Genomic DNA, 27,615 nt, shown 5'->3' on the forward strand with positions numbered 1-27,615 from the left:
TCTTGCTGTGAAGCATGGGCTCTAGGTTTTCAGGCTCCAGTAGTTTGTGGCACATAGGCTTAGTTGTCCCACAGCCTGTGGAATCTTCCCGGATCAGGGATCAGCCTGTGTCCCCTGCATTGGCAGGTGGGTTCTTATCCACTGGACCACCAGAGAAGTCCTGAAGGATATTTGAAATAAATATAACCTCAACTTAAATATCACACCTAAAAAATTAAGTTCTCAAGTGGAGGATGTCGATGACAGGGAGAGGCTGTACATGTTTAGAAACAGAGGGTATATGGGCAATCTTTGTACCCTTCATTTAATTTTTGTGTATTGTTGTTTGTTGCTGTTTAGTCACCAAGTTGTATCCAATTCCTTGAGACCCAGTGAACTGCAGTGTGCCAGGCTTCCCTATCCTTTACCATCTCCCGGAGTTTGCTCAAGCTCACGTCTTTTGAGTTCATGATGCCATCCAACCATCTCACTCTTTATCACCCCATGTCCTCCTGCCATCAATCTTTCCCAGCATCAGGTCTTTTCCAATGAATTGACTCTTCACATTAGGTGGCCAAAGTATTGAAGCTTCAGCTTCAACATCAATCCTTCCAATGAATATTCAGGGTTGATTTCCTTTAGAATTGACTGGTTTGATCTTCTTGCAGTCCAAGGGACTCTCAGGAGTGTTCTCCAGCACAACAATTTGAAAGGTACACCCAACTGAATGCAGAGTTCCAGATAATAGCAAGGAAGCATAAGAAAGCCTTCTTAAGTGAACAACACAAAGAAGTAGAGAAAAACAGTTTTGCTGTGAGCTGCTAAAAACTAAAGCCTATTTTAAAAATAAGTTCTTAATAGTATCAAAAGTTGATCATTACTCAGGTGTCCCTATTTTTGTGTTTCTGTCTTTGTGAATTGTTCTTCTTGTACCTTTGAATATTGGGTGTTCGTATTTTTCTTACTTATTTGCCAAGCTCTTTATATATTAAGGATATTAACTAAGGTAATATTAACTACTTCCTCCAGGGAAAGCCATGGAGACTTCAGGATCCCTTCAAGACCACAGTCAAGTTCATGGAGAATCAGAAGATCTAGACTGTATGTTTGCTCTCTAACCCTCTGGGCAAAGCTGCATGGGAAGGAGAGTCCAGCAGTGGCTGGAACAGAAGACCCTGCTCAGCTCATGTCAATGAATGGCCCAAGTTACAGTTGAAACCTCTAGAGAAGTAGTGATTTTATGCACTTGCACATGTGTGTGCTTGGTCCAGTCTGTCCCCCAGCACTCTCTAGCAGTGGGAACCCCTGTTGCTCCCCCAAATCTGAGGCTCTGGGAGCTTGGACTGGCATTAGGGAGAGTCCCCAGAAGAGGGGAAGGGTACTGCATGGCCCCAGAATGGGAAGGTGTAGGGCTTGATTGGATCCCACTTGCTCTGTAATTTACAGAGAATTTTAAATTGGCAACTGTTCTGCAGTGTGGGCTTCCCTAGTGACTCAGCGGTAAAGAATCCACCTGCAATACAGGAGATGAGGGTTTGATCCCTGGGTCAGGAAGATCCCCTAGAGAAGGAAATGGCAAATCACTCCAGCATTGGTGCCTGAAAAATCCCACGGACAGAGGAGTCTGGTGGGCTACGGTCCATGCAGTGGAAAAAAAGTCGGACACAACTGAGCAACTGAACCACCACCACCTCCACGGCGTAGTGGTCTCTTGGAAAGGATGACAGGCTTAGAAGCCCCTCTGTGGGCTCCATATTCAGAGAAATGTCTGTTTTTGGCCTTCTTAGAGCCTCTGGAGCCTCCAAGAGCCCTGATCTCCTGCACCTCCCATGGGCCCTAGGGGTTTGGGAAGAGTACCCCAGAGAATCCAGCCACTCCTGGATCCCCAAGTCCATGTAGACCCCTGGGAAGGCTTGGGTGGTCCCTGGGGTGGGAAGGGCAGGAAATACTCCTCCTTAACTACGTGTGCCTCCCAGATGGAGAGACGGATTCCCACAAGCAAGACCGGGAGGCCAGACTCGTTTCTCAAGGACAAGATGAGAGAGACAAGTCTTCCTCCTCTTCATCCTCCTCCTCCTCCTCCTCCTCCTCCTCGTCCTCTTCCTCAGGTAAAGCAATGACTTAATTAAATACATATATACTAAAATGTCATTGAAGACAAGCATTTACATGGAAAAAACAATCTCCTGTCCTCTCCCACCTCGGTATTGCAGTTCCAGTTTTCCACATTCCCTTCCTGAGCCTGCCTCTCCATACACATGACTTATACAGTTATAACTCCCACATAGACAATTTTGTCCTCAGTTTACAATTTCTTCACTATCTTATCCTAAGCATTTTGCCGTGTTATTCCATAATATCTTAGCAACTATTCTTTTGTGTTTCCCATATAGCCCCTCAAGTGACCGCATCTCATGTCAAGGAACATCTTAGTTTCCTAGGAGCACTTTGGAACAAGAGGCAATGCTGTTCCAGCAGCCTGCCTGGGTTCACACGCTTTCTTTACCACTAACAACTTTGTGTCCTTGGGTAAATTGCTTAAACCTATGTGCCCTGGGGTCCTCATCCATCAGATGGAGACCATAACAAAATTTATTATCTCATGGGATTTATTGTTGTTATCATTTAGTTGCTCAGTTGTGTCCGACTCTTTTGCAATTCCATAGACTGTAGCCCGCCAGGTTCCTCTGTCCATGGTATTCTCCAGGTAAGAATACTGGAGTGGGTTGCCATTTCCTTCTCCAGGCACTAAGAGAAAGCATCAGGAAAACAAACACAGAGTCCTGGAACCATCAAGACAGACTGACATTCAGGATCCTGGTCTCTGAGCCTGCCCTGGTGGCCTGTCACTCTATCTCAGACCCTGAGCGTTCTTCAGACTGAGACAGACTATTAGTCTTCAGGGCCCGGAGCCTGAGTGTCTCCCCGCTGCCCCCAAGCCCTCTCCACACAAAGGACCCTAACTCAGAGTCTGGCATCCAACACCACTCTCCCTACATATCTATTTGTTCTTAATGAAGCCTATTATTTTTTAATTAAAACTTTTTTATTGTAAAAGATTACACATGGGCACATTATAGAAAATGTGAAATATATAAAGAAGTAGCAAGAAGAAAGAAAAACATCCTTTGTTCTGTTAGATAATCACTAAACACGTGTTAGTGTATCTCCTTACATTTATTCAATATATATTAAATTGTATATGTATATATATTTTTTGTCCACACTGCACGGCTCATGGGATCTTAAGCTCTTGTCTAGGGATTAAACCCAGGCCCTCTGCAGTGAAAGCATGGAGTCCTAACCACTGGACTGCCAGGGAATGCCCACCAATAAATATTTATTGAACATCAGCCATGTGCCAGGGTCTGTGATGGTTACTGGGGGGACCAGCAACTAACTGTGATTTTTTTTCTGCTCAAGTTAATTTTTTAAACAATTGAATTAGCACATAGAAAAATTATCCTCATTCTAGACAGCATACAATTCTATAATACCTTTTATTAAAAACTATGGACAGGGAACTATATTCAATATCCTGTAATAAATCATAATGGAAAAGAAAAAACAATCCTTGAACAACTTTTAAAGATTATATATTATGAATATATCATGGAGAAAGCTAAAATAACTTTTGTTTGCATATTAACGGAGGTCATCCCTGTTGGATAGAATTTGGAGTAATTTTTGTTTTCTTATTTTCTGCATTCTTTGATATTTTGCAAAAAGTGATGAAAAAGCCTTTGGGGGACATTGATTCATGTTTATAAAATACAGAAAAGAAGAAAATAGAAGCCTCTCAAAATCTTATCTCCTGAGATAAATACTATTATTGTTATCTTATTAAAAATTTTTAGCTGCACCAAGTCTTAGTTATGGTGGCATGTGGGATCTAGTTCCTTGACCAGGGATCAAACCCAGGCTCCCTGAACCGGCGGTGCAGAGTCAGTCACTGGACCACCAGGAAGGTCCCCCATTGTTATCTTGATGTACTTCCCGTTCCTAGCTGAGATCACATATGCACTGATTTATAAGCACAGTTAGCTTGCTTTCCTGGAGTTTAAAATTTTATCCGTGATAGACCGGAAGTTTCCCAAACACTGTGTGTGTTTAGTTGCTCAGTCATGTCCGACTCTTGCGACCCCATAGACTGTAACCTGCTCCTCTGTCCATGGGACTCTCTAGGCAAGAACACTGGAGTGGGTTGCCATTTCCTTCTCCAGGTAATCTTCCTGACCCAGGAATCAAACCCAGGTCTCCTGCATTGCAGGCAGACTCTTTACCGACTGAGCTACGAGGGAAGCCCCGTGCCAAGCACAGTGCGGGACATTAGGACTGCTGGGGCGCTGTTAATCATCCCAAGGGAAAGGCAGTCCCCTGGACCCGGAGCCAGAAACTCCTAGGCCTGAATCCCTGGAATGCTGACTGACCCAAGAGTGCAGACAACTCAGTCATTCTTCAAGCCTTGATCAAGTTCCTGCACCAGGCTGGGCAACCTTAGGACAGTGATGCCCTGCCTTGTCCTTCAAGAACTCAAGGTGGTTGGCGGGATGAATAGCACCATGGACCCTCATGCCCACTGTGTCAAGCTCAGACAGCTGACACTATAGAAACCCCAGAGGAGGGACTTCCTTGGTAGTCCAGTGCTTAAGACTCAGCGCTTCCAATGCAGGGATGCAGGGAGCACAGGCTTGATTCCTGGTTGAGGAACTAAGATCCCACCTGCTAGGGAAGGTGGGCAAGACGGTGTGCTGGGACAACTAGGAAAGCCCCTCTACAGGAGGTGTTACCCCAGCTTAACTTCAGGACAAGGGAGCAAGTGGAAGGGCCTTCCAGGTGGGAGACCAAGCACGAGCAAATGCACCTCATAAATGCCTTGTGGGCCTTGTCTTAGCATCATGAAAGTCATAATAGAAATAGTAAGTGATTTGTTCAAGGTCACACAGAAAGTTTGTGACAGTTCCTGTTCCCCAGCCCTCAAAGCTGACTTCTTTCCCCCAGACCACTCTGTTCACATAAACTAAATTCCAAGAACCAACACCAGAAGGAAGTATTTCCAGCTCAGTCCAGGCTGAGGTTCTCCTACAGCGTGTGTTTGTTCCCTGCAGAGAACAGTGATGAGGACCAGCACCCCCGCGTAACCAGAGAACGTCGGCACAGCCAGGGGGCTGGACTCCCCCGCAGGGGCGGCTCACCCGGTAGGCAGCAGGCCTCACCATTTCTCCTTTGTCCACTCTGTGGAACTGAGTGTGTCTGTGTGAAGATGTTCCTTGCAGCATTCTTTATAGTAGGGCAGTCACAGAAACGCCTAATGTCCAACAGCAGCAGCACAGATCAGCGATGCTCCACCCTGTCCTGGTCAGAGCTCTGGTCTTCATCCATCTCTAAAGCGAAAAAGAGAAATTCAAATCATAGGGTTGGTTTGATCTCATATCAGTTCAGTTCAGCCGCTCAGTCGCTCTTTGTGACCCCATGGACTGCAGCACTCCAGGCCTCCCTGTCCATCACCAACTCCCGGAGTTTACTCAAACTCATGTCCATTGAGTCGGTGACGCCATCCAACCATCTCATCCTCTGTCGTCTACCCATTCCAATCTTTCCCAGCCTCAGGGTCTTTTCAAATGAGTCAGCTCTTTGCATCAGATGGCCAAAGTTGGAGTTTCAGCTTCGGCATCAGTCCCTCCAGTGCATATTCAGGACTGATCTCCTTTAGGATGGACTGGTTGGATCTCCTTGCAGTCCAAGGGACTCTCAAGAGTCTTCTCCAACACCACAGTTCAAAAGCATGAATTATTTGGCACTCAGCCTTCTTTATGGTCCAGCCCTCACATCCATACATGACTACTGGAAAAACCATGGCTTTGACTAGATGCACCTTTGTTGGCAAAGTCATGTCTCTGCTTTTTAATAAGCTGTCTAGGTTGGTCATAGCTTTTCTTCCAAAGAGTAAGTGTCTTTTAATTTCATGGCTACAGTCACCATCTACAGTCACAATCTACAATAGTTATTTTGGAGCCCCCCAAAATAAAGTCTGTCACTGTTTCCATTGTTTCCCCATCTATTTGCCATGAAGTGATGGGACCAGATGCCATGATCTTAGTGTTTTGAAAGTTGAGTTTTAAGTCAGCTTTTTCACTCTCCTCTTTCACTTTCATCAAGAGGCTTTTTAGTTCCTCTTCACTTTCTACCATAAGGGTGGTGTCATCTGCATATCTGAGGTTGTTGATATTTCTCCCAGCAGTCTTGATTCCAGCTTGTGCTTCATCCAACCCTGCATTTTACATGATGTTCTCTGCATATAAGTTAAATAAGCAGGGTAACAATATACAGCCTTGACGTACTCCTTTCCCAATTTGGAACCAGTCTTGTTCCATGTACAGTTCTATCTGTTGTTTCTTGACCTTCATACAGATTTCTCAGGAGGCAGGTAAGGTGGTCTGGCATTCCCATCTCTAAGAATTTTCCACAGTTTGTTGTGATCCACACAGTCAAAGGCCTTGGCGTAGTCAATAAAGCAGAAATAGATGTTTTTCTGGAACGCTCTTGCTTTTTTGATGATCCAGTGGATGTTGGCAATTTGATCTCTGGTTCCTCTGCTTTTTCTAAATCCAGCTTGAACATCTGGAAGTTCTTGGTTCATGTACTGTTGAAGCCTTGCTTGGAGAATTTTGAGCATTACTTTACTAGCGTGTGAGATGAGTACAATTGTGCGGTAGTTTGAACATTCTTTGACATTGCCTTTCTTTGGGATTGGAATGAAAACTGAACTTTTCCAATCCTGTGGCCATGGCTGAGTTTTCCAAACTTGCTGGCATATTGAGTGCAGCACTTTAACAGCATCAACTTTTAGGACTTGAAATAGCTCAGTTGGAATTCAATTACCTCCACTAGCTTTGTTTGTAGTGATGCTTCGCAAGGCCCACTTGACTTCAGACTCCAGGATGTCTGGCCGTAGGTGAGTGATCACACCATCGTGGTTATCTGGGTCATTAAGATCTTTTTTGTATAGTTCTTCTGTGTAGTCTTGCCACCTCTTCTTAATATCTTCTGCTTCTGTTAGGTCCATACCATTTCTGTCCTTTATTGTGCCCATCTTTGCAGGAAATGTTCCCTTGGTATCTAATTTTCTTGAAGAGATCTCTAGTCTTTTTCATTCTATTGTTTTGCTCTATTTCTTTGCATTGATCACAGAGGAAGGCTTTCTTATCTCTTCTTGCTATTCTTTGGAACTCTGCATTCAGATGGTTATGTCTTTCCTTTTCTCCTTTGCCTTTAGCTTCTCTTCTTTTCTCAGCTATTTGTAAAGCCTTCTCAGACAACCATTTTGCCTTTTAGCATTTCTTTTCTTGGGGATGGTCTTGATCACTGCCTTCTGTACAATGTCACAAACCTCCGTCCATAGTTCTTCAGGCACTCTATCAGCTCTAATCCCCTGAATCTGCTTGTCACTTCTACTGTATAACTGTAGGAGATTTGATTTAGGTAATACCTGAATGGCCTACTGGTTTTCCCTACTTTCTTCTATTTAAGTCTGAATTTGGCAATAAGGAGTTCATGATCTGAGCCAGTCAGCTCCGGGTTTTTGCGGTTTTTGCTGACTGTATAGAGCTTCTCCATCTTCAGCTACAAAGAATATAATCAATCTGATTTCGGTGTTGACCATCTGGTGATGTCCATGTGTAGAGTCATCTCTTGTGTTGTGTGTTGTTAGAAGAGGGTGTTTGCCATGACCAGTGTGTTCTCTTGGCAAAACTCCATCAGCCTTTGCCCTGCTTCATTTTGTACTCCAAGGCCAAACTTGCCTGTTGCTCCAGGTATCTCTTGACTTCCTACTTTTGCATTCCAATCCCCTATGATGAAAAGGACATCTTTCTTGGTGTTATTCTAGAAGGTCTTGTAAGTCTTCATAGAACTGGTTCAGCTTCTTCAGCATTAGTGGTTGGGACATAGACTTGGATTACTGTGATATTCGATGGTTTGCCTTGGAAACGAACAGATATCATTCTGTCATTTTTGAGATTGCACTGAAGTAATGCGTTTTGGACTTTTTTGTTGACTGTAAGGGCTACTCCATTTATTCTAAGAGATTCTTGCCCACAGTATTAGATATGATGGTCATCTGAGTTAAATTCACCCATTTCAGTCCATTTTAGTTCACTGATTCCTAAGGTGTCGATGTTCACTCTTGCCATCTCCTGTTTGACCACTTCCAATTTACCTTGATTTATGGGCCTAACATTCCAGGTTCCAATGCAATATTGTTCTTTATAGCATTGGACTTTACTTCCATCACCAGTCACATCCACAACTGGGTGTTGTTTTTGCTTTGGTTCCATCTCTTCTTTCTGGAGTTATTTCTCCACTCTTCTCTAGTAGCATATTCAGCACCTCCTGACCTGGGGATTTTATCTTTCAGTGTCATATCTTTTTGCCTTTTCATACTGTTCATGGGGTTCTCAAGGTAAGAATACTGAGGTGGTTTGCTATTCCCTTCTCCAGTTGACCACATTTTGTCATATATTTTGTAAAAAGGACCCATATGTGATTATAAACAAGACTGGAAAGCAAAATATCAAAATGTTAATAATGGTTATCTCTGGATGGTTATATTATGAATGATTTTTCTTTTCTTTTTTTTGAACTGACTTTTACCATAGATGTTTTATGATAAGATTCTTTTATTTTTATAATAGGAAAAATATAATTTTGTGTTTAAAAAAAAAACTTTAATAAATGTTAGCCTAAATTGATCATGAGAAGAAAAGAACTTGGGGGAAAGAGACTAGATTAATGCCTGCTACACATCCTGACACACACAAGGTGTTTAACAAATGTTCCCATGACTCTGCATCTGAGCTCTGGGTCCTATTTCTGGAGATAAAAGTGACCAGGAAAGCAGACCTCAGTGACAGACCTGGATTTGAACCTTAGAATTGCCACTTCCTGGCCTTGTGACCTTCAGAGAATAACAGCTTTTGTGAGCCTCAGTTTCCTTATCTGTAAATTGGGGAGGGAGAGGTACTAATACCTCCTTCACAGAATTTCCAAGAGGGTCTAATGAAATATCAACTATAAATTACCTAGTTCAGTGTTGGTGTCTAGCAAGTGCTCAATAAATGGCGGCTAGCATTACTGACTTTGCACAAGGCCCAGGTCCTCTCGGGCCCCCAGTTCTTCCTTAGTCAGTTGAACACGGTCACCTCAGGATGTGTGAGGGGTGTCAGTCAGTATATCAGGAAATCTCTTGTAAGGCCGTCTTACTTCTTGAAAACCTCTCACCTCACCCTCAACACAAGGACTATGTTACTTTTTAAAGCTTCCAACACCAGAAGAGGGAAGCCACTCTGGGGTGCTGTTACTGGGGGGAGCTAATTAACAGGCTTTTGTCTCCACCCAGGTGCTGAGCATGGGGAGCCTGACATTTTGAAAGATGAGCTTCAACTCTATGAAGGTAATTGTTTGGGGTGAAACAGTGGCTTTGGGCAGAACAGAATAAAGGAAAGGACACGTAGGCTTAGGGCTTTGTTGGGAGGAAACACGGTGATGAGGTGAAAGTCATCATGAGCTGAAAGTCGTGGGTGGGTATATGAGATGTGGCAAGGTGAGTGGTTACAACGTGGGCAGATGGAGGTGGGGACAGGCGTTTTCTACCATAGTCAGACTGTGCCAGAGTATATTCTGATCTATATCCCCGACTTTCAGGGTGACTGTCACCAGTTACCTAACCTTTTTGGATCTCAGCTTTCCAACCAGCAAGATGGAGCTTGATCAGTACCCTCTGTCTTGGAATACTGGGTTGTTTAAGCATGCATGGGAAAATTAAGGACCTGATCTCTACAACACTTACGTTATAGACGAATTGTCTCTTAAGCATTGTCACTTTTACAGCAAGCAGATGTAAATATCATGCCACTTTGCTTGGTAGCTCTGTGATGAGTTGGAGGAATTTGTAGGAATGAACTAGTTTACCAGAAAGCCTCACAAATGCACCCTGCCAGATAAGAAAGTCTGTTTTAACTTTGTTTAATCCAGCAGTTCCATAATCTGTGTGGCCTCCTAACTCCTGATAATAACCCAAGGAATACAATAGGAAACATAGACATTCAAAGAAATGTAAATGAGACGTCTTAGTGTTCTGCATCAAGCTATTACCAGTGTCTGCCACTGGGTGGTGGCATTGTACTTAATTGTCATACCATCTTTGAGTTTTCTGATTTTCTTTCTTTTTAACAAAAACAGGCATTATCCGATTTAGGAAAAAAATGTTTCTAACTCCTCAGGTCATGCAAGAAAGTTTTCATTGGATGTAAAATGAGAAACTGTTTTTTCTCATTTTACACCGGAGAAGGCAATGGCACCCCACTCCAGTACTCTTACCTGGAAAATCCCATGGACGGAGGAGCCTTGGTAGGCTGCAGTCCATCGGGTTGCTATGAGTCAGACACGACTGAGCGGCTTCACTTTCACTTTTCACTTTCATGCATTGGAGAAGAAAATGGCAACCCACTCCAGAGTTCTTGCCTTGAGAATCCCAGGGCTGGGGGAGCCTGGTGGGCTGCCGTCTATGGGGTCTCACAGGGTCGGACACAACTGAAGTGACTTAGCAGCATACACACAGACACACACACACAATTTTAAATGCTTTTTTTCTCTTCAAAAAGTAAGTCATATTCACTGTCAAAAAGATAAATATCATCATGTATTTGAGAGATAATCCCTCCAAGTAATGAATTGCCCCCACGACATTGGCAGTACTTGGTAATTACACTACGGGGGTCGCATTTCATGCTGTCCTTGGTTGCTCTCTGTCCCCTCGGTGCCGGCCTCTCTCTGATCACTTGCAGACAGTGGTTCCTGTTTGCACATCAGCCCTGAAGACAGTTCGGCATCCTGGATGTTTGTTGCCATGAGTTGAGTGCCCCTTCCAGGTGTTTGTGTCCTGAGGCTGACCTGGAGGAGGGAAGTGTACAGAGTGGGGGCTCCTGCCTGAGGGGAGGAAGATGAGAGGCGAGGAGAGAAGTCATGCATAGGACTCCTCATAGGGGGATAGGAGAGGCCCCAAGAACCAGAGGGTGATGAGGTGGAGGACCGCCCAGGCCAGATTAAAGAGAAGGCTGCAGGTCAGCGCAGGAACAGGGCTCGACTCATCCTGGGCAGCCCCAGTTGGGGTCCAGGGTCCCCAGCATACAACCCAGCTTGGCTTGTAAACTCTGGGCTGATGAGGCTGGGGGCGCAGGCCTAAGTGTCCTCACCAGTGTCAGGAGAGCAATGAACAGGCGCAAATTGCAAACTGGTGGCCTGTGTGTGCAGATGTGTTTTATCCAGATCCCAGCATGTCTTTATTATTATTCTTAATGGTGTGTCCATACTCAGTTGCGTCCGACTCTTTGTGGCCCCATGGACTGTAGCTCACCAGGCTCCTCTCTCCATGGGATTCTCCAGGCAGGAATTCTGGAGTGGGTTGCCATGCCCTCCTCCAGGGGATCTTCCTGACCCAGGGATGGAGCCCACGTCTCCTGCATCTCCTGCATTGTCAGGCGGATTCTTTACCACTGAGCCACCTGGCAACCCCCGTTATTCTTAATATATTTCATCAATTCAATTCTGCGACTGATAGTTTTTCACATCTGGACATCTGTGAAATTGGGGTGCATCTTAAAATCACTGGCAACCCACAGTTATAATTGGCTATAGTTTTGCTTCCGTAAAATGACGTCATTCTTACAAACCATGACATTTTTGGTTGGATGGAATGTGAGTTGCCAACTCTTTGATAGTCTGGAAGTTTGTGTGAAAGCCTGAATTTCTAGCCTCTCGTGGGAGCTTAGAAGACCTGTAACGCGGGGCAGGTGTCCCTGCGGCGGCTCTCAGGGCTGCTGTGTGGCCCCGGCCCCTTTAGACAGAAAAGGGGCCTGCCAGCTTGCCCTAGTGCACCCTGCAGATCGCTGGAGAGCCTCTGGCTGAGAGAGTCCCACCTTCCCCGGGGCGTAACTTCTTACCCCCCAGAGCATACAAGTATACAATCACTGATTTCTGTTCTGTGCAGGCGCCCCCAGGGACATGGTGCCTTCAGGAGAATCAGGTGAGTGTCTGTCAGGGGCGGGGGGTCATCGGTGCTGGTGTTGATGAGGTCTGGACATCATCTTTCCCCTGAGACAGCCAGCTGCTGTCAGATGCATGACTGTGAACGATGGGACCCCGTGTCCACTCTGGGCAGGGGCTCTGCCCTGGGCTCAGCAGGCTGGCAGGGCTGGCTGTGGTATGAGGGGGGCCAGGGGAGGTGAGAAAGGGGGTCCAGGCAAGAGCAAAGGGATTACTGATAACAGTCTATGGATAGAAAGAGCCCCTGGGGCCTGGAGAATCCGACAGGGGCGTTTTCAGAGGTTGCCTGTGACATCTGTTAAGGACCCAGGCTGGACTGGGCACTAATTTGGAGTTTCTAATTTGCAGGACTCCGAAGGAGAGGCTCTGCTCCCGCGAGTGGTAAATACGCAGGTAGCGGGAGGTGGCCTGGATTCCAAGGCCTGGGACGGACTACAGAGCCTGGGAGGTGGGAGGGGGAGTCGGTTCCAGCAGCGATGCCATTACCACCCAGGCTGTCCTGTGACCCAGAAAAGGGGCCTCCGGGCTCAGGGGACGTGGAGCAGAACAGACTCAGGCCTGTGGAGGAGGAGGGCGTCAGTGGGGGTCCAAGGACAGTCGCCCCACCTTCCAGCTTTGCCCTGACCACCCTGAAGTGAGCCCCCTCTGACCCAGGAACTAGAACCCGGGAGAGGCCTTCTCAGTGAGGCCTCCTCAGAGAGGATCCCCCGAGTTGTTCCATTAAACACTCATCTCTCTCTTGTTCCCAAGGAGAAGTGGAGGCCTCTCAGCTAAGAAGACTGAATATAAAGAAGGACGGTAAGGAAATTGAGGTTCTAGGGCTGCCGCCACTGATTCCAATTTCTCTGGGGAGGAAGTCAGCTGGTGGCTGACTTACAAAAGTAATCACAGCCCACCTCTGTCACCGGCCTTGCAGTTCACAAACTCCTCAGCTTGGAATCACCTTGAGAGGGCAGTCCAGTGATGCCCATTTTGCAGATATGGAGACTGAGGCTCAGGGTCAGCTAGTGAGGGGCACGACTTAGGCTTGGGCCCTGGCAGTGTGCTCTTTCTGTTGGACACGGAGTCACCAGGATGAGAACTGCCCTCCAGGCCTTACGGCCATGATGGGGAACAGTGACTGGGTGGGCTGGACTCTAGGGAAGGAGTTATGAGACCTGGTGGGACCTTCTCAGCTATCGGCCTGCAATCATGGGGGTCTCAAGGAGAAGGGTGAGGGTAGGAAGGGAGACCATGGTTTTATTTTTGGCCACGCTGGCAGCACAAGGGCTCTTATTTCCCCAACCAGGGATCAAACCCAAGCTCCCTGCAGAAGAAGCTCAGGATCTTAACCACTGGGCTGTCAGGGAAGACCCTTGGAACAGCGAATAAAGCTCCCTTTGAGCAGAGATAAGAATACTTTCAATTAATTAAGAAGGAGGGAAAGAGGTAAACAGTAACCCCACCTCTGCCTTGACAGATGAGTTTTTCCATTTCATCCTCCTCTGCTTTGCCATTGGGGCCTTGCTGGTGTGTTATCACTATTACACAGGTGAGTGGGGGGTGCGACGTGGGAATCAGGGGCGGGGGTCTGGATCTGCAGGCTGATCATTCTCTCCCTTGCTGCCCCTGCAGACTGGTTCATGTCCCTTGGGGTCGGCCTGCTCACCTTTGCCTCCCTGGAGACTGTTGGCATCTACTTCGGCCTGGGTAAGGCCCCATCACAGGCAGAGTCTGGTGTGGGGGCAGTGGCTGGGCTGGCCCCTCACAGAGGCTCGCCAAGGGCCGGAAAGCCGTGACCTAAATATTTTGTAAAGATTTCTTTATGATCGTGTTTGCTTCCTGACCTACCGCTCTCAAGGTCAATGAGAGGTCGTTGGCACCACCCCATGGAAAAAAATGGGCAGCTCCATGAAAATACAACAGAAACAGTTGAAAGTGGCAAACAAACAGAATTAGCCAGATACTGAAAACAAGGCAGTTAATGGAGTGGGGTGCTGAATTCGCCTCATTTCCTGGCATTGTTACTGCTGTTCAGGGTTGTTTTCAATAATAATAACTCAGGCCTATTATCTGAGCTTAACCTGCTGCCTGAAATTCCATTAGGGCTTTGTTTGTAAGGGTGAGGCCTTTGTCCAAGAGTGGGCAGGGGGAGGTCTGCCCCTGGGGTCCCTGAAGGGGGCACAGGGCACCATCACCTTTCTCTCTGTTTCTGGCAGTGTACCGAATACACAGCGTGCTGCACGGCTTCATCCCCTTCTTCCAGAAGTTTCGGCTGATAGGTAACGTTCACGTTCTCCCCCTGCTCACTTTGTCTCTCCCTGCTGGGGTCTTCTGTTGCAAATGAGCCTTAGCATGTAGGAAAGAGGCAGAGCCTGGAGGTGAGGGCCTGGGTTCAAGGCCTGTGGCTGTTGCTGCTGTCATTCATCAGCTCAGGCGTGTCCAACTCTTCACCAGCCCATGGACTGCAGCATGCCAGGCTTCCCTGCCCCTCACCGTCTCCCAGAGTTTGCTCAAGTTCATGTCCATGTTCAAGTCCTACCTCCTCCAATCTCCTATTTCTGGGGAGCCTCTTTTAGCCTCAGTTTCCTCAGCTGGAAAAATGGGTGTCATCATACCTACAGCACAAAGGTGTTGTGAACATCAAGTGAGGAAAAGATGCAAAAGTCCTTCGGTGTGAACCACTGTGGAAAAGTACAGGGGACTTGGGTATTCCTCATTCGCTCAGAGAACTTTGAGCCTCTCCGAACGGTATCTTCTCTGTGATTTTATTTGCTTAATAGCAACTCGGGTTGGGAGTGGGTTTTAGTTCTCCTACACTTGACCGGTAAGGAAACTGAGGCTTAGAGAGGTAGAGTGACTAGGACAGAGTCACACAGCTAGATGGTCGGGCAGGGCTGGAGGAGATCCTTTCTCTTGACCAGCAGCTCTGTGCCTACCATTACATCGGAAACTGACTGGCCAGGGGCTGTGTGTCTCTAGGCCGGAGACTTCCATCTCCTTTAATCTATCTGATGCTAAAGGGGACACTAGCTGTAATGGCTGTGGGTCATGACTGCCTCATGTCAGCTGTTAGGGGCATTTGCGCCTCTGGGGTAACAGCGGGGAGGAGGCCTGGCTGCCTTCGGAATCCCATGCCATCCTGTGGGCTTTGCCTTCCAGGCGTCAGGAAGACTGACTGAGGCCAGGCCCTGGTGTGACCACCACCGCATCCTCTCCATCCACGAGGACAGAGTGGCGTCCTGGGAGACGCGCAGGCGGGCCACACTAGAGCAATAAAGAAAGCACTTTGCCTTCCATGTGGTGTGAGCGTTGGCACCAGCGGGCTGAGGAGTCCCTCGGGCAGCGCCGGCATGAAACCCAGATGCCAGGATGATGGCAGGAGCGGGGAGGGTGCGGGCCTGTGCCCTTCACGGGGGCCTGGGTCAGCAGGGGGATCCTGGGACATGACTCCTGTCTGGAGACAGTAGGAGCCCCTGCGCCCTGCAAGCTGTCATCTGTCTGGGCTTGTGATTTCTCTCAAGTGCCCAGGCCATCCTGGCCCACTGCTCTGAGGCCAGGGAGCACCATGTTGGGCCCCTGGGGTGACCCTGATACAGGTGAGATGTTGGGGGGCTAAAGCCACAGCATCAGGCGTCTTCCCTTGGCTCATCCAGGGCCAGCCCTGCTACCCCTGGACTCCATCAAGATTCAGATAGATTCTCTCTTCCCTAGACTACAAAGAGTCAGCTAAGTATTCCTTTGGGTTTCTCGAGTGTGAGAATACATTTGGGGTCTTCTCTGACCCCATTGAGTCAGAGGGTTACCTTTTCCCACTGGACAAACTCTAAAAGGGAATAAATGCAAAAAGCCTGTCATTTTAGGTCCAAGACTTCAATTGCACAGGTTTGGAATAGGAGACAGGGTTTTGCAAACATTCTTGTGAAAAAAGATCTAGAGCTGTTAGGTATTCTTAGCTCAGTAAATACCAAAGAAGTGAGATAAGAGCACAAAAAAATCCATGGTAAACTCGGGTTTCATTAATCAAGGTATAGAGTCTAGGTTGAAGGAGGTGAGAGTATGGTCTCTTGTGCACAGTCAGGCCACACCGATAGAATGTGTTCTAGATTCACATGTCAAGAGTGACAGTGAATATCAATGTATGACAAAACCCACTGAAAAAAAAATTTAAAAAAAAAAAAAAAGTGACAGTGACAAACTAGAGAAGACATAGAAGAAGAAACCACAGTGTGGATATAAAGAATAATTAGAGAACCGAGGACTCTTCAACTTGCAGAAGAGAAAAATGCGGACCTTCTCTGAGCTCATAGACTCTGAAGGACACTTTCTCAAGTGCTTCCGCAGGTCCCGGTCCACTGTGTTGGTTGAATTTTCACGACAGCCTTGAGATACGTGCATCCCCCTCTTTCTGCAGGTGGAGAAACAGACTCAAGGACATGGAATAACTTGTCAGGTTCCCGCAGCAAGTCAGGGGCAGAGTGTGAGCAGGCCCCAGGCCTGTGTTCTCCTGCTGCCAGGCTGCCCTACAGAGCTCGGCAGGCCAGTCCCCACGGCAGGCAGAGCATCCCTGAGGCAGCTGCAGTTTTTCTCAGTATTTCTCAGCTTTGGGATTTCTCAGAGTTACAGAATATTTTTTTTTTTTTTAGAATATTTTTATCAAGTGAGAAAAGGAGGGCTACCAACTCCTTACTTTGCCCATTAAATAAAAACAAAAAAACCAGGGCTGCCCTGGAGGCTCAGTGGTAAAGAGTCTGCCTGCCCGTCAGTGTAGGACATCCAGTTTGAGCCCTGATCCCGGAAGATCCCGTTTACCTTGGAGTAGCTCAGCCCATGTGCTACAGCCATCGAGCCTGCGCCCTGGAGGCTGTGCTCTGCAAGAGAAGCCCCCTCAGTGAGAAGCCCACGCCCCGCAACTAGAGAGTAGCCCCTGCTCACAGCGGCTAGAGAAAAGCCTGAGCAGCAACGAAGACCCAGCACAGTCAATAAATAGATAAAATTATTTTTAAAAAATAACAAATCAAAAAAAAAAAAAAAAACAAATCAACTCTCAGCATTGTTTTATAACAGAAAGGATAGTAGTCCCAAATCAAAAAAGCAGGGACTTATCAGAAACAAAATGGGCCTTAAAATGAAAAAAAAAATGAAGCTTTATGAACATCTTACTGGATATCCTTTGCCCTCCAATGACTGTGGTCTGGTGAAAATCTTTTGGAAACTGTGAGACTAAAGAATTCCTCAGGACTTGTACGTTTTCTCATTTCTGGGATTTTCCAACTCAACTCCTACACCTCAAGGGAAGAAAGCCTTGCTGCCTCCCAGAGCACCTTGTCCTGCAAGAATTTTCCTGCTCTGTTCTCAGAGGCCTCTGTCAGTGAAGCTTAAGGCCTTATTTCAGGAGAATAGAGTGACCCATAAGTAGGGAATGTTCCTGATCGCCACGGCTGTGTTCTCTCAACACTCAGCTCTCAGCGCAGCCCTGACAGCGTCACCTGGGGCCCAGCCCTCCGGCCATGTTCCTTCTTTCCAAGTTTGTTCCGGCTGTTTGGGTCTCTTGCATTTCCACACAAGCTTTAGGATCAATTTGTCAATTTCTGGAGAAGCCGGTGGGAACTCTGCTGGGATCAGTTTGCACCTGCAGATCAGTTTGAAGAGGATTATGCTTCTTTTTTGGGGGGTAGGGGGGTGGGCTTCGCAGGTGGCGCTAGTGGTAAAGAACCTACCTGCCAATGCAGGAGACCTATATTCTTGCCTAGAGAGCCCCATGGACGGGGAACCTGGAGGGTTACAATGCGTGGTGTCGCAGAGTCAGACACGACTGAAGTGTCTTAGCACCCTTGCTTCTTTTTAGTGATATATTACTTTTTAAAAAAAAATATTTTGTTTGAAAAAAAAATCTCCCCGAATCCCAGAACTAAAATGAACCACAGATGGTATTTTGGTGTGTTTCCTGTGAGCCTTTTTAGTGCATGAGTTCATTTGTTTTGATTTCAGGCCTTTTATTCTCTCATACATAATAAGCATTTTTCCGTTACTACATATTCTCCATAAGCATCATTTCCAGCCACTGGGCATTTCATACTTTACAGAATAATCTCTCTATATTTAGGTGATAGTGTCAGCAGCTAGCCTTTGCTCAGTACTTGTTACGTTTCATTTCATCCTTACCATCCTGACGTCATTTCATCCTCGTCACTATTCTGAGAGGTAGTACCTGTCCATGATCCCCATTCTACAGATGGGAAAACTAAGACACGGAGCATTGGCTTCTGAGGTTTAGATTTCAATCTCTTGTGTATAACTCACTTTCCTCAAAAGGGAGCCTGGAGTGCGCCAATAAGATATTTATCAAACAGAGAAGCAGGACGCAAGGTTTCACAACAGAAACATGAACCTGCTGACTGGCAGGCAGGGTGGTTGAGCCTTCCTTGTCCCGACCTCAGTTTCCTCGTCTGTACAATGGGGCTCACAGTAGCAGCCACGTCACGGTGTGCAACGACGGGTATGTGAGATCACCATGTTTCTGACACAGAGTAAAGGTACTTGTTTTGGGCGGAAGCGGGGGGCACATCAGAGCCCTCAGGGGCAGGCAGAGTCAGCCCAGAGGAGAGAAACGGGGCACATAGGGACGTCCCTGGTGGTCCAGTGGCTTAGAGTCCACGCTCCCAGGGCAGGGGGCCCAGGTTCCACAAGCTGCAACTAAGAGTTCACGTGCTGCAACTAAAAGATCCTACATGATGCAACTAAGACTCCACACAGTCAAATAAATACTTAAAAAAATAAAAATGAAAGAAAAACGGGGAGCATGGGAGAGATGGGCCAAGGGAGCTGACCAAAGCGGGCAGCGGCTGTCCAGTTTTGTCGTACGAAGTCTAGAGTAGTCAAGGGCAGGGGTGGGGGGAGAGAGGTCAAAGGGTTAGGGTTTAATAGGAGAGAGTTTTAGTTTGGGAAGATGAGAAAGTTCTGGAGCTGGTGACGGTTGCCAAACAATAAGAATGTATTTTATGCCACTGAATGGTACACTTAAGCATAGTCAAGATGGTGCGTTTTATGTTGTGTGTATTTTACCACAATTAAAAAATTTTTCCAGTTATTTGTGGTCAAATCTGGATCCTGGGACTTCCCTGGTGGTCCAGTGGTTAAGACTCCTCCTTCCAGTGCAGGAGGCCTGGGTCCGATCTCTGGTCAGGGAGCTAAGCTCCCACGTGCAGCAACTAGAGAACATTGCTTCACGCGGCAGTGAAGAGTCTGCACAAACAAACAACAGTGGATCCCATCTGCAGGCCGTGGGGAGCTCTCCAGAGCATGAGCTGGGAGCTGGAGGACGTGCACACAGAATGGGAGAGAAAGCCAGAGCAAAGAGAAGGCCACAGTCATTTCTCTTCATCTTTCCAGAGTTTGGCAGCCTGACTGCTTTGTGAGGATGTGGGTTTGACCTCCTGCTGGTGACCTTGGCCTTTCTGGGCCCAGTGGTCAAAGGAGGGTCTCAGGTGGGTCAAGTTGTAGGAGCCCTTGTGCCCTGGGAGAGAAAGCCCCCCACCTCCAGATCTCAGCGGAGGGTCTCCCTGCCCTGGTGCACTGCCTCTCTGGGGCATGGCCCCGGGAACCCTTCACTGCCTCTCTGCCCGGTTAGGGCTCAAGGCCAGTGCCAGCAGGGTCTGGTTACACCTCAGGCCTCAGGCAGATTCCAGCAGCCCCAGTCCAACAAGTGGTCTAAAAATAGAGCCCTGAATCCTGAGTCCAGGAAGTCAGGGTTGCAATGTAGGGTGGCAAGAAGGGCTTGGGTGGGGGGCAGGGCAGGAGGGAGCTTCTCTCTCTGGTTGCCTTGGACACCGTGCACTGGGTTTCTGGTGACCACAGTGGAGGGAGGACATGGGTATGAGAGTATTTCGAGGTCATCCAAGTCAGCTTGCCTTGGGAGGAAAGGTGAGAAGTTCAGCCAAGCTGGGCTTGATGTCTCCTCCTGACAGTCCCAGGGAATCCCCCTCTGTCTACTCCAGAGGAGCCAGACAGGACCAGAGATGGAGGCAGGGATTCTACTGACGGCCTGGGAACCTGGGGGAAGCGCTTGATGTGGGCACCGGGCTGTGCGGGGAAGGTGTAGGGAAGGGCTTTGCAGGCCGAGGGCCCAGGGTGGGCAAGGGCGGGGAGGAGTGAAAGGATAGCATGTCTGGGGCAACAGGGGTCAGCCCAGCGTGGCTGAGTAGGCATGAGGATTGGTGGGCAAGACAGCACACAAGGGCAGGTGGCCTCCTCTCCCCCAAAGGACCTGGGACTAGCCTGACGACACTGCGGAGCCGTGGAAGGTGTTTGAGCAAAGGAGAGGCATGGAGATTGCCTTTTAGAAAGATCACTCTGGAGAACGAACGTGACCTCCAACTACAGGGAATGTAGTTGACCAAGGGCTACTGTGCTCTGGGATTGCACTGAGGCTGTGCTTCCCGCGGGATGCTCCCAGCCATTGACTCAGAGACATACTGAACAGGCCCTTTCCTAGGAGACACGGGACTCCTCTGACAGCTGACTGGCTTGAGGACTCCCCGACACCCGCCGAACCTTCCTTAGACTACCCAGCAGATGAAACCCTTCCACCTGACCCGCTTTCCTTGTCTTCTTCCCCGGGAGCTTGATTTGCATCATCCCAGCCTGCCACTCTCTCCCCATTTTCTCTCCCATGGATGTTAGGGAAGGAAGTTCTTTTATTTCATCTCATCCTGTGCTAGCTTCTCAGAGGGCCCCGACTAGGGGTGAGACTACAGGCGGAGCCACAGGAGCAGAGAAGAAGGGCAGACCTGGGGACATTAAGGTCTAGTCCACAGGATGGCTGGAAGGGTGCACCCACCCGCAGCCCCTCCTCTCTCCCCCTCTCCCCCACCACCTTTCCCCAGGGCTGGAATTCTTTACACAAAGCCGGGCAATCCTGTGTCCACGCTGGTCTCCCCAGCTAGACTCTGAGTCTGTTCAAAATAAATAAATGAAGGAGTCACTGAGTGAATGAATGAATGAGGGGGAAAGTTAAGTCTAGAATGATCCCGGAACTCCACGTTGGGCCACTTGGTTGTAGCCAGTATTTTTGCTCTTTGCATGGTATTTTTTCTATCACTGAATTTTCCTTTGAAGAATAAACTTGCACTCTTTTTGTGCATCAGAGGAAACTCTCAGGAATGAAAAGACAGGAACTTCCCTGGAGGTCCAGTGGTTAAGAATGTGCCTTTCAACACAGAGGACATGGGTTTGATATCTGGTCGGGGAACAAAGATCCACGTGACTCGGGGCAACCAAGGTCATGCTCTGCAACTAGATGGTCAGTACTCTGCAAGGAGAAATCTCGCGTGATGTGGCAAAAATCACAACTAAGACCCGACACAGCTAAATAAATATTTTTTAAAAACTGAAAAGAAAACCCATAGAAGGACAGAAAGTTTTTGCAAGTCATACATCCAATAAGGGTTTAACATCCAGAATGTATTAAAAGCAAACAAACTCTTACAACTCAACAGCAACAAAACAAACCACCCAATTCAAAAATTAGATGGAGAAAAGGACAACAGAATCGAAAGGACATTTCTCCAAAGAAGATATTTTTTAAGTGACCAGCAAGTATAAGAAAGGAGGTTTTTGGTGCATTGGATGAGGCTCACTCACTTTGGGGAGGACAATTTGCTTTGCTCAATATTGTTAGTCATTAAGGAAACAAAAATCAAAACCACAACGAGATACCGCTTCGCACCTCTTAGAATGGCTATTACGTAAAAAAAAAAAAAAAAAAGGAAATAACAAGTATTGGTGAGGTTATGGAGAAACTGAAATCCTTGTGCGCTCTTGGTAGGAATAAAAAAAAATGGAGCAACCACTATGGAAAACAGTTTATCAGTTTTTCAAAAAGTTAAACATAGAGCCTGACAATCCCGCTCCTAGATCCATATTCAAAAGAATTGAAAACAGGGGCTCAGAGGCTTACACACTTGTGTTCACAGCAGCATTATTCATAGCAGCTAATATGTGGAAAGAACCTAAGTGTCCTTCCATCAGCAGGTGAGTGAATGCATACACAAAGTGTACTCTGCACACTCAATGGAATATCTTATTCGTTCAGCCACAAAAAGGAATGAAACTCTGACATCTGCTACAACATGGATGGACCCTAAGGACACTGTGTCAAGTGAAACAAACCAGTCAGAAAAGGACAAATGTCTGAGATATGAGATCCACTTATAGGAGACACTCGAATAGGCAAATTCATAGAGACAGAAAGTATAAATAGAAGTTACCAGAGGCTGGGAGAAGGTGAGAGAGGGGGTAATTGCATAATGGGGACAGAGTTTGTTTAGAGTGATGAGAAAGTTCTGGAAATGGATAGTGGTGATGGTTATAGGACACTGTGCATTTACAAATGCTACTGAATTATACACTTAAAATGGTTAAGTGGTAAATTTTATGTTACACACACACACACACACACACACACACATCATTAGTCATTAGGGAAAGGAAAAAAATCAAAACCACAAGGAGGTACCACTTTTTCGTGGTACATTGTTCAGTCCCTTGGTCGTATCCGACTCTTTTTGATCCCACGGGCTGCAGCCTGCCAGGCTTCCCTGTCCTTCACCATCTCCTAGAGTTTGCTCAAACTCATATGATGATACTATCTAATTATCTCGTATTCTGTACACCTCAGTCCTCCCCACTAAAACACCTGCCCTTAATGGATTCTGGGGGTGGGTCTTAATCCCCCCACTTGCTCTGGTGGTGGGTTCTGAAGGGCTTTAGCCAGTTGGCACATCCTCGCTGCTGGCTCAGGGCTGGGCCTGTGGCAGAGACACTAGTTGCTCCCTGGGATCTTTTCTCCTTTTCTGGGTCTCTCTGACACAGCGGCCAAGGCTGGTCACCGACTAATCCAGGCTCAGCACTCAACAGAACCCAGTCACCAGGTGGCGAGTCTCCCCAGAGGGACCCCAACCACCTCTCCCTTCCATGTGCTACCCACCTCCACCACGGGGTGGGCGGCGGTGCCTATTTCCTCAACCCCTGACTCTCGGCTGGAATTGTGACTTATCTTGACCAACGGAATGTAACACAAGTGATAAGTGACTATCCCAGGCCAAATCTTTAAGAGGCCTGGCAGCTTCTGCTTTTCTTCCTGGAATTCAGGCTCAGGGTAAGAAATCTGACTGTCTTAAACCCCCCTTGCAGTGACAAAGCCCAAGCTGGCTGTGCTGGGAAGCCAGACAGAGAGAGGTCTGACCAGTCCCAAGTTTGGCAGCCACCCCAGCTGAGGCACCAGACAGGCAAGTGAAAAAGCATCTCGGACTTTCCAGCCCCAGCAGATGCCGTATGAAGCAGAAGAATCACCCAGCGCAGCTCAGACCATCTTGAAAAATGATGAACACAATCAATTGTTGTGTTTTAAGCTGCCAAGTTTGCAATGGTTTGTTACACTGCAGCAGATCATTGAAATAGAGATCTGTGCTGGATATGTTAGCCAGGGTTCTCCGGGGGAACAGAACCAGTAGGAGACACCCAAATACCTTTATTTATTATAAAAGAATTGGTTCATGTGATTATGGGGGTGGTGAAGTCCCATGAGGTGCAGTCTGCAAGCTGGAGCCTCTGGAGAGCCTGAGAGATTGAATCCGTGTCTTCTGCAAGACAGGCAGATTTTTGTTGTTGTTGTAGTTTTTAACCACTGAACCACCAAGGAAGCCCCAGTCTTGGGATTTAAAATGATGCTTTGGAAGAAGTTTATGAACTAAGTTCCCACTTCTCCGTTCTTTGGCCATTAAAGAAAGCTTGTGCTGTTCCAGTCTTAAGAAGAAATAAAATAAAAATAAAAGATGCTTTGGAACCCAGTATCACTTCTGTGATATTCCTGCCTAAATGCATAAGCTGAATTTTATCATGAAGAAATATCTAATAAACCCAGATCAAGGGACATTTTACAAAACAACTGATCCAGACCCTTCAAAAGCATCAATGTCATAATACAGAGACAGAGGAGTTATTACAGATGAATGGAGGCTAAAGAGATCATAAATGAATGTTAACACAATCTTGAATTTTCTTCAGTTACACAGGACATGATTGCGACCATTGGCAAAATCTGAGTAAGGTCTGTAGATAAAGCATTATTAATGTGTCACTAGTAAGACGCTATTAACGTATTGCTATTTGTTTCCTGGTTTTGATCATTGTACTGCAGTTACATAGGTTTTTAAAAGCAAACATGGACTGAAGGACTGAAGGGTTTAGGGTAACAAGGCATCATGTCTGCATTCTGCTTTGAAAAAGCAGAAAAGTTATTCACCAGAGACTAGTGCTTAGTGTCTGACTCTTTGTGACCCTTTGGACTGTAGCCTGCCAGGCTCCTCTGTCCTTGGGATATTTTTATGAGAGAAGGATAAAATAAATGTGGTAATATGTTAACATTTGGAAATCTGGTGAAAGGGATTTAGGAGTTTTTGGTTCTGTATTAGCAACTTTTCTCTAAGTCTGAAATTATGTCAACATAAAAAGTTTATTAAAAATCTGTTTATCTGAGATAGCTGCAGAGACAGGCCAGTTGCAGGAACTTCAGGTTTCTGCTACAAACACAGGCAACCGAAAAGAAAATGGATTAAAAAATTTGATGAGACTCCAAGTAAGAAATCCAGTTGGCCAATAAACATACGCAAATGTGCTTGAGCTCATTAATTATGAGGAAGTACAGACTGAAATGACAATGAACTACCACTACACATTCATCAGCCTGGAAAAATTCGTCTGACAGTATCGACTGTAGCCCTGTAGAACGCTGGGAACAAACATCTGATGCCAGGTGGGAATGTACGCTTATTTGTTCAACCATTCCAGGAAACGGTTTAGCATTATCTAATAAAGTCAGAGATGCACATTGAGATGTATAACCTGTTCACAGCCGCACCATTCAAAATAGTCCCAGGGTAGAAACAGCCCATTGTCCATCAACAGGGGAACAGATAAACTGGAGCAAGTCACACGGTAGAATGTTACCCAGCAAGGAGAATGAATGTACTTCTGCTGTATGCAACACACAGATGAAAACTTACAAACATAGTTTTGAGTAAAACCTTATGGTTTTATTTAGATAAAGTCCCCACACAGATAAGCCCCAGTGCTCTGTTGTTTCAGGTACATGGACAGGTAATAGAACCATGAAAGTGAAAGTCGCTCAGTCCCATCCAGCTCTGCAATCCCATGGACTGTAGCCCTGCCAGGTTCCTCTGTCCATGGAATTCTCCAGGCCAGAACACTGGAGTGAGTAGCCGTTCCCTTCTCCAGGGGACCTTCGCAACACAGGGATCAAACCCAGGTCTCCCGAATTGCGGGCAGATTCTTTACCGTCTGAGCCACCAGGGAAGCCCAGTAGTAAAACCATGAAGGAAAGTGAAAAAGAGATTGATTAAACATTGGGAGGGGTTTTTGTCTGTAGAAGGAGGACTGTGATGGGGGAAGGGTTATTTTAATGTGTCCGAGGTGCTGTTAATGCTGTTTATTTACCAAGGTGGAGGTTACACTTTATCAAGCTGTGACTATATCTTGGATACTTTTCTGCATATTATATTGCACAATAAAAATTACTGAAATCAAGTATGAAAAAAAGTAGTCTTTGTTCTTTACTCAACTGAAAGTGGTATTACATGGCATGAACGCAAGAGGGCGCGCTAATCGGTGAGCCTGGGGAAACCGAGGTTTCCTGGCAACGGAGAAACACGGCGAGCCGGTCTTCTGCTGAGAGTGGGTAAGCAGAGCATTCTGGTTCCTACACCTGCCAGCTGGGCCCGAGGTCCGCTTCTGGCACCTGGAGCGTCTCTGTTGGTTCTAAGATGAGAAGGGCTCTTCTTCCAAAGGCAAAGTAGGGTTTGCTGAGCTGGGGAGGCTGTGCCTTCGCGTCGCTGCGCTTTTTTCTGCTACAGTCAAGATGCCCCTTTTGCGGAAAACTCCAAGCACGTTATACTGTTTCCCTCAAAACAGGAAAAAAAAAAAAAAAAAGCGGAAAAAATTAAGAAAGATCTTTGCCCGCAGCCTTCGAAGCACAAAAAAGAAGACTTTAAAGATTTGGGTCGTGGTTGGAGGTTTTCTTGGTTTGTTGACAAAACAGAACGTTTTAAAATAAATTAGTAACAGGTACTTTTGAAGCTGAGTTGTTCAGTCGATCAGTCGTGTCCAACTCTTTGCAGCCCCATAGACTGCAGCACACCAGGCTTCCCTGTCCTTCAGTGTCTCCCAGAGCTTGCTCAAACTCGTGTTTGTTGGCTTGGTGATGCCATCCAACCATCTCATCCTTTGTCACCCCCTTCTCCTCCTGCCCTCAGTCTTTCCCAGAATTAAGGTCTTTTCCAGTACACGCAGAATACATTGTTAAAAAGCGCTTTCCCATATTTTGTTTCACTTGATTTCCCAGGCACTCTGGTATCACTCCATTTTGTAGATGAAGCAACTCAAGCCCAAAGATGTTAAATGGTGAGGAGTCCAGAGCTTTCCTCCCATCTCCATTTACAAAAGAACATTTACTATTTATTTTGAAAGGGAAGAGGATGTTGTCTCTAATAAAGAAATTAAAATCAAAACAGCAGGAATATAACTTATTTTCTCCATCAGATTAGCAGAACTAGTTTAAATCATAATCCCTCACACTGGGGAGGTTGTTTGGAAACTGGCAGTCTTTCCAGTACTTAGTGGCAGTGGAAACCAGTAGCCGCTCTTTGGAAGCGCAGCCTGGCAGCATCTAGCAGGAGCCATAAAAATGTTTCTACCCTTGGATCCTGCAACCCCACTTCAGAGAACCTCTCTGAATAACATTATTTGAAATTTGGGGAAGAGTGTATGTGCAGATATTCATGGCAGCATTATTTATGACAGCAAAACATTGAAAACCCAGAGGAAGAGTTAGGTTGCCAAGGGAACTATCATAATTAAGTAACATTATGTCTCTTTTTCAAATGATAATTTGGAAGCCTCTGGCATCATGGGAAATGCTGCTGTGTGATATTAAATATATATAAAAGGAAGCTACAAAATGGCCCGGACACTAGTTAAGTTCGTAACTACACAATATCCCATTGGTGTGGGGTAGAAGTAAAGTGGGGGAAAGAAAAGAAAATGAGAGAAGTGGGAATGATTTTTTTTCTAAAATTCATCTTAGTGAAATATAGTTGTTTTCCAAGGTGGTGTTTCTGCTCCACAGCCGAGTGATTCAGTTATTTATATGTATGTATATATGTGTACACACAGTTTTTATATCTTTTCCATTATGATTTATCACAGGATATTGAATATAATTCCCTGTGCTATATGGTAAGATCTTGCTGTTTATCCATTCTATATATAATAGTTTGCATCTGCTAATCCCCAACTCCTAACCCATCCCCTCATGCTTCTTCATAACTTTTTTCTCCCCTTTCACGTCTACTCAGAATCTAGTTTTTCATTTTCTTCATGTTTTTAGTGGAGTATTTTTGTCATGTCACTTGGCAATATCATGCTGATGTACTCCAGGAAAGCAGGAAAATATAACACTGAAGTACCCCACTCACAAAG

At 46.4% G+C, this 27,615-nt stretch overlaps 1 protein-coding gene across 9 annotated transcripts in view; it reads left to right on the forward strand.

Moving 5' to 3' along the window:
* The window catches only part of TMEM40 (transmembrane protein 40), a 39,235-nt gene extending 23,876 nt beyond the window's left edge, over positions 1 to 15,359 (forward strand). For 3 of the 9 annotated variants that reach the window (XM_065935421.1, XM_065935419.1, XM_065935420.1), the window contains 11 exons: positions 1,009 to 1,080; positions 1,956 to 2,087; positions 5,088 to 5,177; positions 9,377 to 9,430; positions 12,026 to 12,061; positions 12,430 to 12,474; positions 12,832 to 12,879; positions 13,541 to 13,612; positions 13,696 to 13,770; positions 14,280 to 14,342; positions 15,223 to 15,359. In XM_065935421.1, coding sequence (XP_065791493.1) covers positions 1,017 to 1,080; positions 1,956 to 2,087; positions 5,088 to 5,177; positions 9,377 to 9,430; positions 12,026 to 12,061; positions 12,430 to 12,474; positions 12,832 to 12,879; positions 13,541 to 13,612; positions 13,696 to 13,770; positions 14,280 to 14,342; positions 15,223 to 15,242 — 699 coding nt within the window. In that variant the 5' untranslated portion in view covers positions 1,009 to 1,016 and the 3' untranslated portion in view covers positions 15,243 to 15,359. The other 6 variants (XM_065935424.1, XM_065935427.1, XM_065935422.1 and 3 more) reach the window with 5 other exon arrangements.
* Positions 15,360 to 27,615: the final 12,256 nt, after the last annotated feature.

This window comes from Muntiacus reevesi, chromosome 4 (assembly GCF_963930625.1).
Source record: "Muntiacus reevesi chromosome 4, mMunRee1.1, whole genome shotgun sequence".
NCBI lineage: Eukaryota > Metazoa > Chordata > Mammalia > Artiodactyla > Cervidae > Muntiacus > Muntiacus reevesi.